We start from the raw sequence: 20451 nt of genomic DNA on the forward strand, positions 1-20451 counted from the left end.
TTGTAGATTTTCACAGCGAGTGATACTGAGCTATTTATAAAAAGGCAGCACAAACAAAAAAAGAAAACAGACTTGTTTGTGAACTTGTGTGTGGAGATTATTATTATATGTACATATTTCCTTTGATTTGTATTTAAATTCCAGGTAAATGGTACATTGTGTTTATATGGATCTGTTAGATCAGGAGTAACTTATTTGGTTCATTTATGACATGAAATAAAATCTAAGGTTGATAGAGCTCAATATAAATATTGGGTCACATGGGAACCCCACAAATAGAGTCACTTCTTATTTGTTATTGTTATATTAGAAATTAATAATCCCTAAATTTTGGATATTGAATTACATAAATCTAAACACATGGGACAAATAAGTAAAAGCACAAGATAAATTAGAATTATTTCAAATTGGATGAAAATTGAGAATATCAAAATTTGTGGATGCAGATAAGGAAGATATAAAATGTATAGCTTTAAATACTTGTATTTTACACTTAAAATTCAACATAATTCACCATATTAAGACAATGAAGGGGAAATTTATGTAATAATTTCAATAAATGCAGAAAAGTACTGGACAGAACTATAAACTCATTCATAATAAAATGTCACCCCAAATTGAGAATAAAGTGTATTTCCTCAACTTGATAATGTATACTTGTGAAAAACCACAGCTAACATCATACTTAATGATAAAATATTGAAAGCTTTCCACTAAGATTTGGAAGAAGCCAAGGATATTATTCACTCACACCATTTCTATTCAACATTGATACTGGAAATCTTAGCCAGTGCCATAATTCAAAATAAAAAGATTAACAAAAATATTAGAAAAAAAGAGGCAACACTGTTGTGATTAGCAGATTTATATGTACAAAATCATTAGGTATCTATACACAAAAGACCTTATTAGAAGTGATAAATGGATTTTATAAAGCCAAGTATACAAAGTCATCATACAAAGTAAATTTTAATTCTATACCATACCTCAAAGTGTTAAAAATGAAATTTCAAAACACAATACCATTTACATTGGTAATATAAAACATGAAATAGAAATAAGTCTAATGGCCAACATCTAAGACTTTTATACTGACAATCAGAAGTCATTGCTTAGATACATTTAGAATGACCTAAGGAAGGGAGAGATAATGTACTAGTATGCCATATTCAAGAATTGGAAATCTCAAAGTTGTTAAAAAGTCAATTATCTCCAAATCCACCTGTAGAGTTAATGCAATCAAAATCTCAGCAAGCCCTTTTGGGGGAAAAAAAGTAAAGACAACTTTACTCTAAAATGTACACAGAGAGGGAAAGAATCTAGAAAGAATCTCAAAAATTTGGAAGACTTACATACCCTGATTTCAATACCCTATAAGGCTACAGTAAATATAGTGTCATGTAGAAAAATAGAGATTTCAGTAGACACACAGATACATAATCAATTAATATCCAATCAAGGTGCTAAGTCAACTAAATGGGAAAAGGAAAGTTATTTAATCAAATGGTGCTGGAGCAACTAGATATCCATCTAGAAAAAGAAATGAACCTCCATTCCTCCACTGCACTCCATACACACAAATTAATTTGACTTAGATCATAGACATAAATGTTCAAGCTAGAATAATAAAGCTTATAAAACCAAAAAAGGCAATATCTTCATGGCTGAGCTGTTAACAATTTCTTATGTAGGGCAGAGAAAACACTAACCAGAAAAGATTATCAAACAAATACAAAGAAACATTACACATGTTGATCAAGCACTTGACAATGTTACACATTTATGCTTGTTAGAATAAGATAAAATATAAGAGGCTAATATTCGGAATACTTTCAAAAGCCAATTGTGTAGCATTAATGAGTCACAGTTTCCCTTAAATTAATGAATTCATTTTGTACATTATTTTTAGTGTTAGAAATCATAGCACAGACATTTTTTTTATCTTAAAAGTCACTTGAATATTAATATCTTTCTTCATTATTTTGTAGATGCTGCTCTGAGTAACTCAAGGATACTAAGTTCCCCTTGAATTAAAGGAGAATGAATAGACTTTTAAAATTAAGATTTCCTTTGGTGGCCTGACTAGATGATATTTCTTTAAAATATTTCAGATAAACAGCACAAGAGTCAGAATGGTCCTATGCTGCCCATGACATTTACAGAATTTCCTCAGGACTGAGGTGGACTTGGTCATTCATAGTTTGTTTGTTTCATTCAGGCAAGAAGTATCTTCATACCTTCCATTCCCCACAGGTGAAAAGTGCAGTGTTACTTTGTTTCCAAGTATGGTTTTTCATGGCATGCATTCAGATTCCACCTAAAAAAAAAACAACCCTGCAAATCAATTATTTTGAGCATTTACTGGTAAAAGCCTTACCTGTAATTTTGTTTGTAACTTTTCAGGAACAAACAAAAATCCAAAGAGGAGGAGAGCTGATCAGAGATTTTCACCTACTTCGTTGACTAATAGTTTTAGTATTTTATTTTGTTATCTATGCTACTATAATATACCAAAGGGATATGTTCTGAAGGACCTCTTTTGCACTTTGACTGGTATTGAGGGTTTCTAGAGTTGTCTTATAGTTTTAAAAAGATCCAAAGCTAAAAATCCTATGGTTAGAATGTGTTAAAGTTTACATTTTATGCATTGCAATTTAGACACTCATGTTACAGCTTTAAGTTAAATATTCATATATCTTCACCAGGTGTTCCTGTAACAAAGTTCTACTTTCCAGTGTCTTTACTTGCTTTTGAATTTTCTGGAAAAAATCTGTTCCAGTAAAATTTTTCTTTAGTTATATTTTGTCTTAAGATTTTTTGAAAATGATACATGTATAGTTGTCTTTCTTTTACATATGTAAACAGTGTGATGACTTGTTTTAAAGCACAGGGCTAGTTTTTGCATGCAATGTTGAATTTATGCTTGGAATATTTTATGACAAGGACCACTGAAGACAATGGTTTGAAATTGCTGCCTTTTGAATCATGGATTGTATGTTTTACTATCAAGTTGGCATATTTTTTGATGAAAAAAAGGTGCACGTTTTTTGATGAAATGTGTTACAATAACCAAATTCAATAACTATATAATACATAAGTACTTGATCTTTTAAATAGGCTTGTGTGTTATATCAAGATTATAGTTTATGCCAGTAGTATCATTTGATGTAACAATTTCTATAACAAACCAGTTGTATTTTATTCAAAGGTACCTGAAAATTATAAATCTTTTACTGTATACTTGCTGGAGTTTATGATGGTTGATTTATAACTCACTCATGAAAATGGCCATATACTGGACATTTCACTCAATGCTTCTGAAAAATAACAACAAAATGAAATTAAAATCTATTTCTTCTGTGTACTGATCCTGTGGTTAGAAAACAGAATTAGCAAATAAAGTTTTTGAATCACGATGCTTTTCTGCATAAAATATTTTAATTTCTTGGTATTAAACTAGGGATTTTAATCATTTAAGACAATACAAAATGCTATAGATTCAAACATACAGTTATAGCCTTTTAATATTTTAATCACTGTACAATGAATGCTAAGTTTGTAAATATAACTGCACTGTGTTTATTATATTGGGCTATAAAGGTGCTACTGTAAAAAAGCAGCGATTTCCCTTTAAGTCTTCAAATTTAATTACATTGTAAATGTACTTAACAATGTAAATGTAATAGCATTAATTCCACATTAAAAATATCCAGCTTAGTATAATATTAATTATATATTGAAAACCCTTTCCCTTTAAATTACTAGGGATACTTTAAAGGCACCATAGTATTTTGAGTTAACCTTTAGCCTAATTAGAGAATTCTCTGATACAGATAGAGATACAGAGAGATAGAGATTGATAGAGATATCTGACTAGAACTAGAGTAAAATATTCTGCTCAAAAAGTTTCTCCACCCAAATCTAGGATAACAATAAATGAGGTTTCTGGGGTTAGATAGCCATATTTATGAATGGATATTTCCACACACTGGAAAAATCTTCCATATAATCGAGTCCAAGGAAACCTGGAAAACATCTAGATACCTGCAGTTGTTTTCTGAGCCTTTGCTTGTTAAGGCTTCTTATAGCTAAGTTTGCCAGACTTAATTCAGTTCCAGAACTTGTGTGTTAATATTTGTTAGAAGACAAAAATCTAACAAATTGGTTTGGTTGACTCTTCCATTATTTAAAAACTGAGTTTGCTTCAGATATCTTAATGGGCATCCCAGCACAGGGTCAGTTATTTTTTTTTTTCTGTCTTTAAATTTATTTTGAGCTCTTTCAAGGAAACACAATCAGTGAATTAATCAATGTTAACCCATCTCCAAAGAACACCTTGAAAATTAAAATCTGTTTAAGTTTTTTATTCCTATGTTGGCTGAGAAGTAATGTGTTGTTGACATTTTACAAAAAAATTATGCATGAATTTCACAATATAGAACAGAGTTATTATAAAAACCATTCTGACATCTGTGCTATGAAAAGAGAAAATTTCAGAGTGTATTTCTGAAAGTCTAAGGGTGTATAATAAATGCTCCACTTGAAGAGAAATTAGGTCAATGATTTTGTTTTGAGTTTAGTCAGAAAACAATTCAGTTTCACAATTTCTCTGAAAAATGCTTATTATTTTTTGTATTTTTTTTATTGTTTGAAGTATTACAAATAATAGTACATATGTATCTTTTCCCCCCATTGACCTCCCCCCGGCCTCCCCTACACCCAGTCCCCAGTACATGCCCTCACCTGCCCCCTCAGTGTCTTGTAGCCATTGGTTATGTTTATGTGCATGCATACAAGTCCTTTGGTTGATCTCTTAGCCCCCGCTAAAACCTCTCTTGCCTTCCCGCTGTAGTTTGGCAGTCTGTTCAATGCTTCTTTGCCTCTGTATTTTTCCTTTAAAAAATATTGCCTCTGCAGACTAGAAATAATCATATAATAAAAAAATGTTTGAGTCACAATTTCAATGTCCAACAGTTCTGATTCCCCGTTTCAATGTCCACTAATATTTACAGGGTAAACTAAGATTGTTGGTAGAGTATTAAATTTGACAGTAAAATAGTAATCAAGTTTTCAGATTAATTTAAATAGGCTAATTGAAATAAGTGAATATTCAAGAAAATTTAATTGTACTGGACAAAAAGCTGTTCCTAAAGTAGTAACTAAAATTTCTATTGGTAGTTCATCTCATGTTAAAAGTCCTAAACATGCCATGAACATAAAGCAGTCATATTTTTGTGCAAAAATTAAAATTTACAGTTATTAAGACTGCATTATAAAATTAACAAAAGCCTCCATCATTCAAAAAATGCTTGTTATTAAGTATAATAATGCTTATTAATATACTAGACCATAGGAATCTGCTTCCCATAGGGGCAGTAGATTGTAGTGTGCTTAATGAATCATGTCTCAAGCATTTAATTGTCAAAAGAAATCACTTTATTACATTTCAGTACCCTTCCCTACATTGGTTTGGAATAGACAGTTTGCAATTAGTCTTATGGGGCCTCCCCAAGGACAGCAAAATGCTTGGGAACAAAACAGTATTAAAGACAAAACCAGAACCCTTTATATTGTACAAAAGGAAATTAATAAAATTATGTGCACTTTAAAAAATGTAATTCCTTTTTAGTTCAAAATACATATATTTTCCATAGTAAGACTGATGACATATTCAAGTTTTACCTTTCACTTGGTGAGGGTCTACTTAATATTTGTTGATAACCTCATTTTCACATGTACAAATTAGCCTGTCAAATTCTGAGGAGGCAGTTTCAACACAATATAATGCTATATTGAGAAGGGCCAATGAAGTTGAACTTTGTGAGGATGTATTCCTTAAGCTAAACAAAAAATGTAAACCATTTCAAATGTACATTTTATTTAAGTATTTGTGAGATAGACTCACTAACTCAATTATGAAAACAACCAACTAAATACAAACAGGCTTAAGAATAAATTAAAATATGATGGAGCAGAGAGGAAGTCAGAAAGATTTGAAGCATGAGAGATAGATGTGCTGAGGATTTTCTTATATAATAGTTTTTATCTTAGTTCGATAGTGAATGTTCTCTTTTTGTAATTTATCTTTATTGTTGCAAGTATTGCAGATGTCCCCTGTGTTTGTGGTTTTGTTTTTCCATTAACCCCCTACACCCCGTACCTGCCCCTTCCAGACCTTCACCACTCTATTGTCTGTGTCCATGGGCTATGTAAATATGCATTTAAGTTCCCTGGTTTTAATCACTCCCCTCCCATACTCCCACCTCCACCTTCCCTCTGACATTAGTCTGTTCCATGCTTTGTCTCTGGATCTATTTTATTCATCAGTTTATTTTATTTTTTTTGCATTAGATTCCACATATGAATGAGATCATGTGATACCTTTCTCTGACTGGATCATTTCACTTAGTATAATACCCTCCAGGTTCATACATATAAGAGTTCTTTCTTTTTAAAAGCTACCTAGTATTCCATTGTGTAAATGTAGTACAGTTGTTTTTTTTTTTTTTTTTTTTTTATCCACTCATCTGCTAATGGACTCTTAGGCTGTTTCTAAATCTTAGCTATTGTAAAATGTGCTGCTATGAACATAGGAGTGCCTACATTCTTTCTAAGTGGTGTTTATGTTTTCTTAGGATATATTCCTAGAAGTGGGATCACTGGGTCAAATGACAGTTCCATTTTTATGAGGAAACATCATATAGTTTTCCACAGTGGCTGCTCCAGTCTGCATCCCCACCATCAATGTTCTAAGGTTCCCTTTTGTCCACATCCTCACCAGCACTTGTCATTTGTTGATGATAGCCATTCTGACATGTGAGGTGATACCTCACTGTTGTTCTAATTTGCATCTCTCTGATGAGTAGTGACTTTGAGAATTTTTTCATAGGAATCTTGACCTTGTCAAGTTTGGGAAAGTATCTATTTAGGTCCTTTGCCCATTTTGTTCTCTTGTATATGTTAAGCTATGAGAGAAATCAAATGAAAACAAAATATTACTAAGTGGGCACTAATTTTTCAACCGTAATAAAAATACTTAAAGGCGAAAAATCACAGGGGACATTTTGAAATTTAATATTAGAACTTAAAATGATTTCTTTACTGACCCCAGGAAGGACACACGACTGTACCTGTACATTTACAACTAGTTTTAAAATAATTGAATTCATTGCAAAGCTGATATTTTTAAATATGAGTATTAATAGCTTAAAAATCTGACACTATATTGCTGAAAACATCAGGTATTGGGAAGATTATGAAGCAAGAAGAATTATTCCACACTGCTACAGGGAGCATAAATTGTCACAGCTCTTTGTGAGCAATTTGCTAATACCAAGTGAAGCAGAAGTGAATGCTCTATGGCTGAGCAATTTCACTCCTAAGTATTTACCCTGGAGAAACAAACACTCACGGGTGCTCAGAGAGGCATGGGCCAGAATGTTTATAGCAGAATTGTTTGCAAGAGTAAATAAGCGGAAACCAGTTTGGCTCAATGGATAGAGCGTCAGCCTGTGGACTGAAAGGTCCTGGGTTCGATTCCAGTCAAGGACATGTACCCTGGTTGCGGGCACATCTCCAGTAGGGGATGTGCAAGAGGCAGCTGATCGATGTTTCTCTCTTATCGATGTTTCTAACTCTCTATCCCTCTCTCTCTTCCTCTCTGTAAAAAATCAATAAAATATATTTTTAAAAAAGAGTAAATCATTTGTAGTCAACATGAATGACCATGGACACTAGAATAGGTAATAAGATCATGGCATATCATACAATCAAATACTAGATAGAAATTAAAATGAATGATCCAGAGCTGTCCATATCAACATCAGTTAATCTCACAGGAAACACATTTCAGGATAGATACAATATGATTGCATTTGTAAAGTTTTAAAATATATAAAAGAAAATATAAAGGATAATTTATAGTAAAGGTATATGGGTATGATGGATAGTGATTAACACCAAATTAAGGATGAATGGGGGAAGAGAAGGAATGGATGAGTGTTGGTACTTAGAAGTTCATGATATTATTCTCTGTATATTTTTATATGTCTGAAATATTTTACACTAAAAATTCTTACATTAATTCAGTACTGGAAAAGTAAAATATACCTGTCCCCAATGACTGAAATGTAGTAAAACCCTGTGCCAAACTTACCTTTCATACATGCCTGTGGAAATTTTTAACATCTTTATGTCAGCTGAAAATAACAGTTAAGAACTATTTTCTGCAGTCTTTATACATAAATTACAAATTACTATGAACTACCAGCAGAAAACTACCACAGAATAAACCTTCATTGACTTAACAATGTGTTGTGTATGAGAAATATTTGTACTTAAGGAAATATTTTATTTTACTGAATAAAATAACCACCTGTTGCTATCTGAGAACAATCTTAAAGGTCTGATATTCAATATTTTTGGCTCATGAATATTTAGTTTCCTTAAACAACTTTACATTTTAATTTATAGTGTATTTAGTGCCCACACATGACAATAATTGAGTAGCAGAACTATAAAAATGATGAAGTTTTAGTCAAATAATTAGATTGTGTTCATTGGTATGTTGGTAAATGTTAAACAACTGGGTCTCTTTAATAGCATGCATTTGTAGCATTTGTCAATATCTATGGCATAAATCTCTCTACCATGGCAGATTTGAAACTATTGACATTAAGTCTTTGAACTGGGAGTTGGAAAGAGATGTGCAAAATTGGCACTTAGGAGTTTGTAAAGCCTGTTCTAGCATACCACTGATTCTGTCTTATGAAACAGATATAGTATTAGGCCCATAGTAAGTATTCAGTAGAATTCCTTTTTGGAGTATGCTAAGATTTATGGAATATAACCCAACTTTAGGTAATGTGTAGCTATCATTTTAGTACATATGTTACCCAAATTTAGATTTTCTAAACTAAGGAAACAGAGAGTCTGATCTTAAGCATGATCATCTAGAACTCTAGAAACAGCATATAGAAGACAGTATGGACAGTGAAAAATATTGTCCCTGATGACTGAAATGTAGTAAAACCCTGTGCCAAACTTACCTTTCATACATGCCTGTGGAAATTTTTATGCCAGCTGAAAATAAGTTTTTAATTTCTTGAGAGAAATTAAATCTCTTTGGCCAAGAATGACAGTTTAATTCAGATATAAAACTTCAAAATCCAAATGAAACTCAAGAGCTGACAAAAAAAAAACAAAAAAACAAACAAAAAAAAACACACCAAAAACAAAAAAACACACACAAAACACAAAAAACAACAAAAACAAAAACAAAAAACCCCACAAGATATAAGAACAAAATACCTAACAAGATGAAGATACAAAATACCTAACAAGATGAAGATACAAAAGAGGTTAATACAGCTCTGGAGAACACAAACAAAAGCAATAAATATTTAACAGGGAAATGGATATAGGACGTTTCTCTATATTTGTCTACCTCCCCTCCTATGGCATATTCCATTATGTGTTCAGGATGACTAGCTCATTCCTACCTTAGATGACTGAGTTTTGCACTGATGTGGTCAGTAATAGCATTTTTCATTTATACATTGGATCATTAACAAGCATGCACTGAGTTTCTCAGAGACTTGTTTCATTCTTGAGCTGAGTTTTAATATGAAAATGCATGCTTATTTTATAATATATTCCAAGAGGGAAATATATTTATATATGTAGATATTTACTGAAGCATGTAATGTATAAATCATAAGACTTCTTTTTCTTTATGAGGTCAGTACTTAAGCCACTTCATGATCATTGATCTGGAGAAGCTCAATACTACAGGATTTCTAAAAGTTTAAGAATGACAACATCCAGGAGATTTACTATGTTGGGAACTTTTTATAGATTAGGATCTCATATTTAACATTGCAATGAAGCAACCTTTTAAAAGGAAGTCGTTAGAATCAGGACTATCTCTGTTCCTGTTTTTATTCATCTCTCAACTAATTGGGTAACTCTCCTACCAGAGTGAAGTGATCTGGGCAGTAGTTTGAAATACTACTGTTCTGTGATAGTGTGTAGAAACTTTGGTCCTGTGCCAGAAGCCATTACTGCTTTATATGTATAAGAAAGGGTCTTCCTGCTATTCTTCCCTCTGATAACTTTATCCATAGTAGAGGCTGAAAGGAACTCTGGCAATCTTAAGGCAAGCCATAACCCTGAAGACAGGGTGAAAATGGTCTGCCTTGAAAGTACTATTAGAGAAAATGAGTAGAGTGATCTGTATACCTGGACTGGTTGAAAAGCGTAAGGATGCCACAGTCTTTTGCCTACTGTGACTCTTATCAGCAGCCTCCATAATTTGCAGAACATGATTGTTTTTGTAGCTTTAATCATGAGATTTGGAGATGGCATAAGCTGCAGATTAAAAAAGAGCAGTGCTTCTGAGTGCTTTGCCCAGACAGGTCTGTCAATCACTGAAATGTGTTTCCTAGTCACCCACATCTGCACTGCATTGTCAGAATCCCAGCTCCAGTGGGTTTTGAAGCTTTCTTTCAAACCTCAAGCAATAGCTTCTGGAGTAGCCTGCTGTCTCTGTGCTGCATATGTCTTACCCAGTAGAGTTACAATGAAGTGAGTTGAAATGTTGCTTGAATGACTCTGTGCCAGATGACACTGACAAACGTGCTCTAAAAGTCAAATGTAACATGTGACAGAGCTCACAGATGGGTTAAAAGCCAGACACCAGCAGCATAGGTTCATTCCACATGTATTTACTGAGTTCCTGCTAAGAGTCAGAGACTATAGCTTCAGTCATTTGACTGCCACTCTGCTTTTCAGGCTATCTGTTGGTCTTCTTGATTTGGTCACCTGTTTGTCAATGATCACTATTGAGAATTCTAGGCAGTTTTCAGTCCGGGTTTGCTGAAGGGATTACCCCAGCTGCTCTAAAAATATACAGTGCTCCAACTGAAAGCACTATACTGTCATAGTATGGAGTGGGAGACCAGAGTTCTAGTCTTGGCTCTGCCACTTTATTTTGGGTCTGGCCTTATCTTGGCTTCAATGTCCTCATCTGTTAAATGGGCAGAGTGGTTTGTATAGTGTCTAAGGGCCTTTGCAGCTCTGACATATGTAGATCATATATTGATAGATTGCATTCGAATGTTGTTGCAAAATTATAATGAAGCAGTTTTATGAACTGGTCTGACATGGTTAAGGAGAGTTGGGGAGAAAACCCATTCTTTTTTCCTTGTCAGAGAAAATTGGACTGTACATAGTTCCTGCCATCATTAAGCAACTAATATACAGAAAGAACCAAAAGCAGTTATATTTAAACAGCAAGTTAAAATGACTGCACTATATTAAAACACTTTTCTTTTAACTTCCAATACTGCAGCAGCATGCTTCATCCCATTTAGGTGAAGTAGCTACAGTGATTTTGAAAGCATTCATGATTCTTAGATGACTGCAAATGTCCTAAGTAGTGACTCTTTGGTGGGCTTAAAGAACACATATGTTTAATGTGGCAACATGCTACAGGTGGCTCATGATCAATTCAGTCATTTCCAAGCTCATAGAAAAATGGATAATTGGTTTAGAGAGTTAGGGGCCCAGGAGCTCACCTTTTGCCACAGGGTAGACCAGACACAGATGTGTAATGCTGCCTTTGAAAGGAATGAGTGGTTTCCATGGCAACAAAGCCAGGGTGGCTCACTTTTATGGATTGCAGAGCACTGGGCCTACAAACCTTTAGTCATTCAAATTTGAAGTAACTAGTTTCCATGCTTTAATTAGTATCCTCCTTAAACCTAAGGTGGGCAATTAGTGTCATCTCCCTCTTTCCCTCCTTTAGCCAACAGAAGAACTGATTTATTTTATTTTATTTTCTCATGAAATCTCAATCCCACTCATTAGTTAAGCATGACCTCTTTTCATGACACCCAATACAAGACTCATTCCTACTTTGGAATAAACATAGATTCAGATTTAGTTAACATTTATTGAGCTTCTACCACTCATTAGTTAAGCATGACCTCTTTTCATGACACCCAATACAAGACTCATTCCTACTTTGGAATAAACATAGATTCAGATTTAGCTAACATTTATTGAGCTTCTACTATGTAGTAATGTAGTAGCCATTGACAAAGTAATTTACATACATCATTTTATTTAACTCACAAAATATGTAACTCACAAATTTAATGAACACTATTGGTGTGTGGGACACAGTAATCCCTCCTTGAATATTTTTAAATAAAGGAATATAATCAGATTCTTGAGGTCAAAAAGCATCTGTCAAACTCCTTCATTATACAAATGGAGAAATTAAAGCAAAAAGGTGGATTGAATTATTCAAGACCATATTCTCAGCTATTTAAACTCAGTTGTCCCAGGTGGATCCACACTACCTCATAAAAGCTGAGTTGCTAACAGAGCATCAAATCTCTGATGTGTTATATTGCTTTTGGACATATTCTTCTGGTTATTTTGATGAATGTACTGTTTGGGATCCTTTTCTGTGAATGATTCAATAACAAACACATTTTGAGAAGTTAAAAAATAAATTTATTGATATTTATTTTGAAAAATTAGAGTATTAACAGGAATAACTTGTAAGAAATCAGCAATAGTGTGGTTTGGCTCGGGTGACTGATTCACATCAACCAAATTAAAAAAGCTAAGGTCTGAACCCAAAACACCAGTTTATTAATTCAAAAAGGGAAATATTCTGTCTAACAGATTGAAGTACTTATGCTGGTTGGTTAGCAACTCTAGAAATTTTAATATAGAAGGTCTGATTTTTAAAAAAAGTTGCTTTGTGGGCATGAAACTAGAAAAGGAGTTAGTTGGCCCATTAGAATGACATGTCTGTGAGACATTTCTACCCTTCACTGTGGGGATACACAGGTACATGATGCTCTAGTTCTCTGGTCTGGGCAACTTCTTTAGCCCTGGTTAGCACTGGAGACACACTGATGAATTCTTCCTTGCTGACTCTACTAGTTCTAGACTGCAAACTGATCTCTTTCTGTTAACAATTTTTAGCTTTCTTAGTTACAATACCATCTCAGTTTGAATTCATAGAACCATCTCTAGTCAGAACTCCATAACAATACAATTACAAGGTTTTAGGGAACTATTCTTATAAGTCATCCCTTCCATTATGTATGTATTTAATAATATGACTCTCTGAGAGGAACTTTCCCCCTAAGTTCTTTAGGCCTTACTTCATCCCTATGTTCAGATAAGCAAATCCAAGACTAAACTGAAGGCAAGTCTGGGTTTGATAGACATGTATCATTGTGCATACCAGTAAAACAGTATTATGCTTCCCTTACCTCCTCTATGTGTAGGGAAAAAAGGAGAGAGAAAGAGATAAACTGATATAGAGATTAGAAGTTGTAAAAGATAAAGGATGCAGAAGAGTACAGAAAAAGAAGTGGTGTTTCTGGTGAATTTTAACCTGTCAGCTGTTCCCGTGTTCTTCCTTTATGAGTGTGGTGTTGGACTTGTGATGGACTAGACCAAATATCCTAGATATGATCTAATACATATTGAAGTTTTGGTGGGAGAAGTAAGAAATATCTGGAACATAGAATGCTGCTAAGAAGGGAGAATCAGGGAGGTGCTGGTGGAGAAATATAATGCCTGGTGATCAGGATGAAAAAAAAAAACTTCACAATTTTTCAAGGTCACAAATTATTACCAAAGTATATTTCTCAAGTGATTACATTTTCTAATTTACTTATTCTACAAAATATCAATTCTAGATAGATTTCTCCCCATAAAGAGAAAAAGCAATATTCACGGAATGTATATGTTCAAATCTTGATGAGAGGAGAAAGTGATTAGTTCATAAAAGACATTGTTCATTTTTAATCCCAAATATGTGAACCTTGGAGATACATTTTTCATTAAATGAGCTTTGTTTTTTCCTTAATCCAGTTGACATACCTGGATACCTTGGTATATATTCCATATTTTCCTTTCACTGCACACTCTTCACCCCAGCTAATAATTCCAGTTAAGAAACTGGTACCTTCCACTTCAGTAACATGGGGTCCCCCACTATCTCCTTGGCATGAATCTTTACCTCCCTCATGGAAGCCAGCACAGAACATGTTATCATAGATGGTGAACTTTGTGGAGCGAAGGCATGTGGCTCGGTCAACAAGGGGAACATTAAGGTACTGAAGAACTGAGGCTGTTCTCCCTCTGTTAAAAACTTTTCCCCAGCCACTCACATAGCCAGACCCAAATTTGAGGAAGATGTTTGTGTATTTCCTGTTGGCGATGCAAATAGGTGTTACATAGCTGTTTAGCATTAAAGGTTCATCCAGTTCCAGAAGGGCAATATCATGGTTGTACTTATTAATAGTTGCATTGTAGCTGTGGTGAGGGATAATACGAATCACACTTCGCCTTTGCTCTGTAGGTTCCTCCTTCTCGGTGTTATGTTCACCTATTGAAAACATTTCTTTTTCAGTCACTATCTTTCTCACAGAGACACACATTTTCCAAGTGTCCACCTAGCATCACTTACTTAACTGGCATTTCACCCATTGAAAACAAATTTTTCTTCAGTCACAAATAGCCTTTCACATAAAGAAACAGATTTTCAAAGTGTCCACTTGGCATCACTGAATTAACTGGCAGCTAAGTGCCAAAGAACTCAATCTTACATTGGTAGGATTTAGATAAAATGTAATGAGAACCAATGAATACTTTTCAGATCAAAAAAGTGATCCAGGACCCAGTCATAGAGATAGTTCTGTTCACTCTTGCTGTTAAAAGTCTTACATTGTTCACATGTGATAATGCAGCTACTTCTCATGGATTTTATTCTAGACATTCTCCATTCTCGATTTCTAATATTTTTATTCCTTTTTGCTCACAGATAATACATTCATTTGGCCATTCATTCAAATGTTAGAGGGCCCACTACAGGTTGTACCAGGCACTAGAGATACAAAGATCAGTGTTATGACACAGCTTTTGGGAAGGCTCAGTCTGGTAGGGAAATGGAAACATCAATAAATAATTGTTCCCCACAGAAGTGAGTGCTAATAAAGGTATAACAAAGAACTCTGGAAAGGTTGGAGGGTGAAGCAAGTTGGGTTTTGAAACCATGGCCCCTCAACCAGTAGCCCAAGTTATTTAACAATTATCCTATTAGGCCTTCATAAAATATGATATACTAGTCTTACAGAAGATGTGGTGATGCTGTATAGCAATACCCTTATTTACTTACCTGCAATAACGGTAATTTTAACACCAGGTTTGATACAGTGGGCTGCAGTTACTACCCATTTTTCATTAACGATGGAACCTCCACAGAATCCTTCATTATTATCATGAAGAAGGACCTGTGGAAACAAAATTGTGAATCTTATTACAAATATATTTGATTCAAAACTAAGTAAATAGGTGTGCTGTTTATAGGAGTGGGCAAAAGTTGGCTTCTAGGAGCTTGCTGGCAGACCTAGTATTGCAAATGAATTAGTATTTCTGGAGCATAATTAAAAAAGCAATTTCTGTAACTGTCTTGAGGAGAACATGCAGCGAGAGCCCAGGGTAACTCTGGATGAGGCCAATATGAGGGAACAGCTTCTTTTGGAGATCTAGGGTCCTCGGATTCCATTTCCAGGTGCATTAGATTCTCTGCAATAATTGTACATTGAGACATGCACTGACTTGACTCCTTTAGATCAGTAATTATTGTTGAGTATCCTGTCCCTGCACGAGGAAGTATTTTTTGCTGCAGGTTATTAGAAGAAAAAAAAACACACATTTATTTTATTTTATTTTATTTTATTTTATTTTATTTTAAATATTGTTCAGATTATTTAGATTATTACAATTGTTCCTATTTCTTCTCCCCATAGCTCCCGTCCAACTGGTTTCTACCCAACTCTCTGCTCTTACCCCCCACCACCACCACTGTCCTCATCCATAGTTGTAAGATTTTTGTCCAGTCTCTTCCCACACCCTCCTTACCTCTTTACCCCTGACAATTGTCAGTCCACTCCCTTTCTATGCCCTGGAATCTGTTATATTCACTAGTTTATTCTGTTCATCAGATTTTTTATTCACTTGATTTTTAGATTCACTTGTTGATAGATATGTATTTGTTGTTCATAATTTTTATCTTTACCTTTTTCTTCTTCTTTCTCCTCTGTTTAAAGAATACCTTTCAGCATTTCATATAATACTGGTTTGGGTGATGAACTCCTTTAGCTTTTTCTTATCTGTGAAGCTCTTTATCTGACCTTCAACTCTGAATGATAGCTTTGCTGGGTAGAGTAATCCTGGTTGTAGGTTCTTCCTATTTATCACTTTAAATATTTCTTGCCACTCCCATCTGGCCTGCATAGTTTAGGTTGAGAAATCAGTTGACAGTCATATGGAAGCTTTCTTGTAGGTAACTAACTGTTTTTCTCTTGCTGCTTTTAATATTCTCTCTTTGTCTTTTGTTCTTATCATTTTAATTATGATGTGTCTTGGTGTGGTCCTCTTTGGATCCCTTTTGTTTAGGTTTCTGTGCACTGCCTGGACTTGTAAGTCTATTTCTTTCACCAGGTGGGGGAAGTTTCCAGTCATTATTTCTTCAAATAGGTTTTCAGTATCTTGCTCTCTCTCTTTTTCTGGCACCCCCATAATTTGGATGTTGGTATGCTTGAAGTTGTCCCACAGACTTATTACACTATATTCAACTTTTTGGATCCTTTTTTCTTTTTTCTTTCCCAGTTGAGTGTTTTTTTCTTCTTTGTATTTCAAATCTTTGACTTGATTCTTAGGATCCTCTAGTCCACTGTTGGATTTCTGTATATTATTCTTTATTTCAGTCAATGTATGCTCAATTTCTAGTTGGTCCTTTTTCATATTCTCAAGGGTCTCACTAAATTTATCGGCCTTTTCTAGAAAGTTATTGAAAAACAGTATAACCATGATTTTGAACTCTTTATCTAGTTGTTTTCTTTTATTCATTTCTTTCAGTTGTGACCTGTTTCTTTGTCTCTGCATTTTGGCTGCTTTCCTGAGTTGATGGAGTGGCTTTGTGTGCTAGGTGCCCTATAGGGCCCAATGGCTCAGCCTCCCCAGTTATCTGAAGTGGACACTCTTGGTGCACCCCTTTGTGGGCTGTGTGCACAGTCTTGTTGTAGTTAAGCCTTGATTGTTGTTGGTATCACTGGGAGGACTTGACCTCCTGGCCAATTGGCTGTGAGGATCAGTTGTGTCTACCATGGGAGAATTTTTGTGCTGGAGACGCCCTTATGAGATAAGACTTGCTTCAGAGGGGCTTTGGTGCTCACTGAGTCTGCCCTCTGAGTGTGTTCCTTATGGATCTGAGGAGTTGTAATCTGGATGGTCCTAATCTGACCTCTGGGTACACTGGCTCTTGGATCTCCAAGGAGGTGATAATTTAGCCTCTGCCTGAGGCCACCCAGCAGGAACTATGGAGACATCTGCAGATTCCTCTTCTTTGTTTGGGTTTTGGATGTGCCCAGCTGTGAAGCAATGGAAGCTGCTGTGGGGCCTTGGGCCTTCTTTTGGATGTTGTGGGTCTCACTGACTCAGCTGCAGTTTGTTAGGTTTTAGATTTCATGTCAGGCTATACATATGCAAAAGCCTCTGCACTCAGTTTGGATGGGAGGAAGTCTCAGGGTGGAGCATATATCAATGGCTTTGTCGGGCGGGATCTCTGGGCGGAGCAAATAACTATGGCTTCCCATCAGCCCTGCCCTAAGAGGCACCTTGGTCTCAGTGTCCCATGGTAAACTAGTAATCGCTGCAAGCACCTCTGAGAGAAAGCTGCCCTCGAGTTTCACCCGCTGCCAGACAGTCCAGTTTCTCTCCTTATGAGTCTGGGTCCGCAGAGTCTTGCCCGGAACTGAAGTTCAGAGCAGTCAGGAGCTTTTGTTTCCCACCCACTTGAAAAAGCCAGCCCTGTACTCAGTTTCCAGCCCTCTCTGTGCACACGCCTGCCAGTCCTCGCCACGTGCATGTTGTATCTCTGCCTTTACTCCCGCAGCTCCTCTGATTCTCAGTGTGCTTTTCTCTTTTCTTCTAGTTGTAGAATTTCCACTCAGCCAGCCTTCCTGTGGTTCTGGATGATGTCTGTTTTGTCTTTTAGTTGTAGTTTTGAAATTGCTGTGCGAGGCAGCAGTTCAGGTGTTTACCTATGCTGCCATCTTGGTTTCTCTCAAAACATTGATTTTTAAAGAAGATTTTTTTCAAGCCCTTTTTAAATAGGAATATTATGAAATGAGACCTATGGCCTACATAATGGCTATTTTTATGGCTATCCAAGTAATGAGGAACAGAAAGATTCATGCACTCCTTCCATTGTTCCTAACCATATTTGACTGCTCCTGGCTGGATGTGCCACCTGCATTTGTCCTAAAAGTTGTATTTTTTGTGAGGAGGGGAGGGGGACAGTGGATAAAAGTGTTTGGGCACTGCTATGAGCCTAGGCATTATTAGATAAGCGGGCACCCCAGTCTTTCATGTGCACATTCAGCGCATAATCAGAGAGGACAATGAATATTTTTACCACCTCAGTGACTAGATCAACTTGGAGAATTTCACTTCCAATGTAAGCAAGAGCCTTGATCCACCACTTAAGGAAGAAAGCTAAGAAGGAACACTAGAGGGCACTCAACATTTGGTAAACCCTTTCTGGGCACTGACTAGATCTTGTGAATAGATGCCCTTTTACTAAATAAAGTACACATAGCCCCATGTGTCAGCCCATTCATAAACTAGGGTAAGGAAATAGTCAGTTCCTTTCAATGTGAGTCTGAGAAGGTCCTTGGGACAGTTATAGTGAAGATTCTTTTTGTCCTGAATTCAACTTACTGAACATCTGATAAATTCTTGACACTTAAGCAACAGCCTCCTACCTGGGGCTGACTCATTGCAAGCTTCTGACCCCCCTTTCCATACTCTAGTTTTCCCTCTCATCCTAGTTGTTGCTTTTTATTTTGAAAAGTTGTAAAAATATAGGAGAACTCACATAATATAACAAACCCCAGTGTACCAACTACCTAGACTTAACAGTCTTCTTAAATATTTTAGAACATTTATTGATAACTTACTATGGACTAATCATTGTGCTAAATGTTTTATGTACATTTAATACAACACATTGAGAGTGATATTAATATTTTCATTTATAGTGAGCTAACTGAGGTTTACATATGCATGTTAATTACCCTAAGGTTAGTGGTGAAGCTAAGATGCAAACCCTAGCCTGCCTGGCTTCAGAATCTATGCTTCTAAACATACAGTATTTCTCTAAGTGTGGTTGGTGGACCAATTGCAGTAGAATCATCTAGGATGTTTGTAAAATGCAGATTTGAAGGCCCACCCAGTCTTAATAAGAATATTTAGGGGATGGGACTAGAGAAAAATTAAGATCTCTGGAAAATCCCTATGCATAATTAAATTTGAAAAATTCTGTTTCAGAATTCCCAGTGATTGGTGAGCTATATTTTAAAACTGCTCACTCTGATATGAATAACCCATGAACACAGACAATAGTATGGGGAAGACTTGGGGTGGGGTGGGGGTTGGGTGGAGGGGACAAAAATGGAGAAAATAGGAGAAATCTGTAATACTGTCAACAATAAGAAAAGTATTCACTCTGGGCAGATATAGCTATATAATTTATGGGGCTCAGTGCAAAATGAAAATGCAGAACCCCCCTCCCCATTCAAAAGTAAAGAAAATGGCACTGAAGACATTAAAATACAAAAATTTTCATTTTCTTTGATGGTTTCTGGCAACCTATAAGGGTCTTTTTAATTTACTATTTAATGTCATGTTCCCTTAGTAATGAGGGATACATACGGGAGGGCAGATACCCACAGGTGCCCAGGGCTGCATCTTAAATTTAGCATGCAAGCACACATACCCCATACCCTCCTCCCAACAGACTGATGCCCTGTGCCCCAGTAGTGGTTAGGGTAAGTTAATCTTTTCTTCCCACTGGCCCACTGTAGCAATCAACTGCAAAGGGAAGATTCCCAAGGGCAACTTATATGCCAGAATGTGCTTAGTACCTGGAATAGAGGTGGGAAAAAGGCTCACTCCCACCATTCACCCTCCAAATGTTCTGTGAAATTCTTATTCCTGAGATGCCATGTGGCCAAGCCCCCTCCCAAGATGGCATAGGATATGTGCACCCGTACTTAACCTTTCCTGTGACTGTGCAGGAGGATGACAACATTGGTAGCTCTTGGGGATGAGTAGATGTGCTATGGGTTGGAGTGGCATTAGTCATTGGGCAAGTGTGAGAAAGGAGAGTCAGGGCTTGCCAAGACACCAGGGGACATGGGAATGGGATGTCAAGAATCCATCCCCTGTGGTACTGAGGAGTGAGACCAGTGATTCAAGTATCCAAGTCCCTAGCCCATGTGTGCCCCATTGTCTCATTGGACTTGAGTTATAAAACACAAATGCAAAGCAGGGCCCTATGCAAGGTGCACCGGT

General features: G+C 35.9%; 2 protein-coding genes across 2 annotated transcripts in view; one reads left to right on the forward strand and one right to left on the reverse strand.

Annotated features, from left to right (window-relative positions):
* The window catches only part of MCF2 (MCF.2 cell line derived transforming sequence), a 71210-nt gene extending 67794 nt beyond the window's left edge, over positions 1–3416 (forward strand). Inside the window, exon 27 of the mRNA XM_084870918.1 lies at positions 1989–3416. The gene's annotated coding sequence lies outside the window, so the exon portion shown is untranslated. The remainder of the gene's footprint in view (positions 1–1988) is intronic.
* Positions 3417–11845: 8429 nt separating this feature from the next.
* The window catches only part of F9 (coagulation factor IX), a 37239-nt gene continuing 28633 nt past the window's right edge, over positions 11846–20451 (reverse strand). The window contains exons 7-8 of the mRNA XM_084870216.1: positions 15209–15323; positions 11846–14419 (exon numbers count right to left, since the gene is read on the reverse strand). Coding sequence (XP_084726342.1) covers positions 13872–14419; positions 15209–15323 — 663 coding nt within the window. The 3' untranslated portion in view covers positions 11846–13871. The remainder of the gene's footprint in view (positions 14420–15208; positions 15324–20451) is intronic.

Source organism: Pipistrellus hanaki (assembly GCF_964339955.1).
Source record: "Pipistrellus hanaki genome assembly, chromosome: X".
NCBI classification, from domain to species: domain Eukaryota; kingdom Metazoa; phylum Chordata; class Mammalia; order Chiroptera; family Vespertilionidae; genus Pipistrellus; species Pipistrellus hanaki.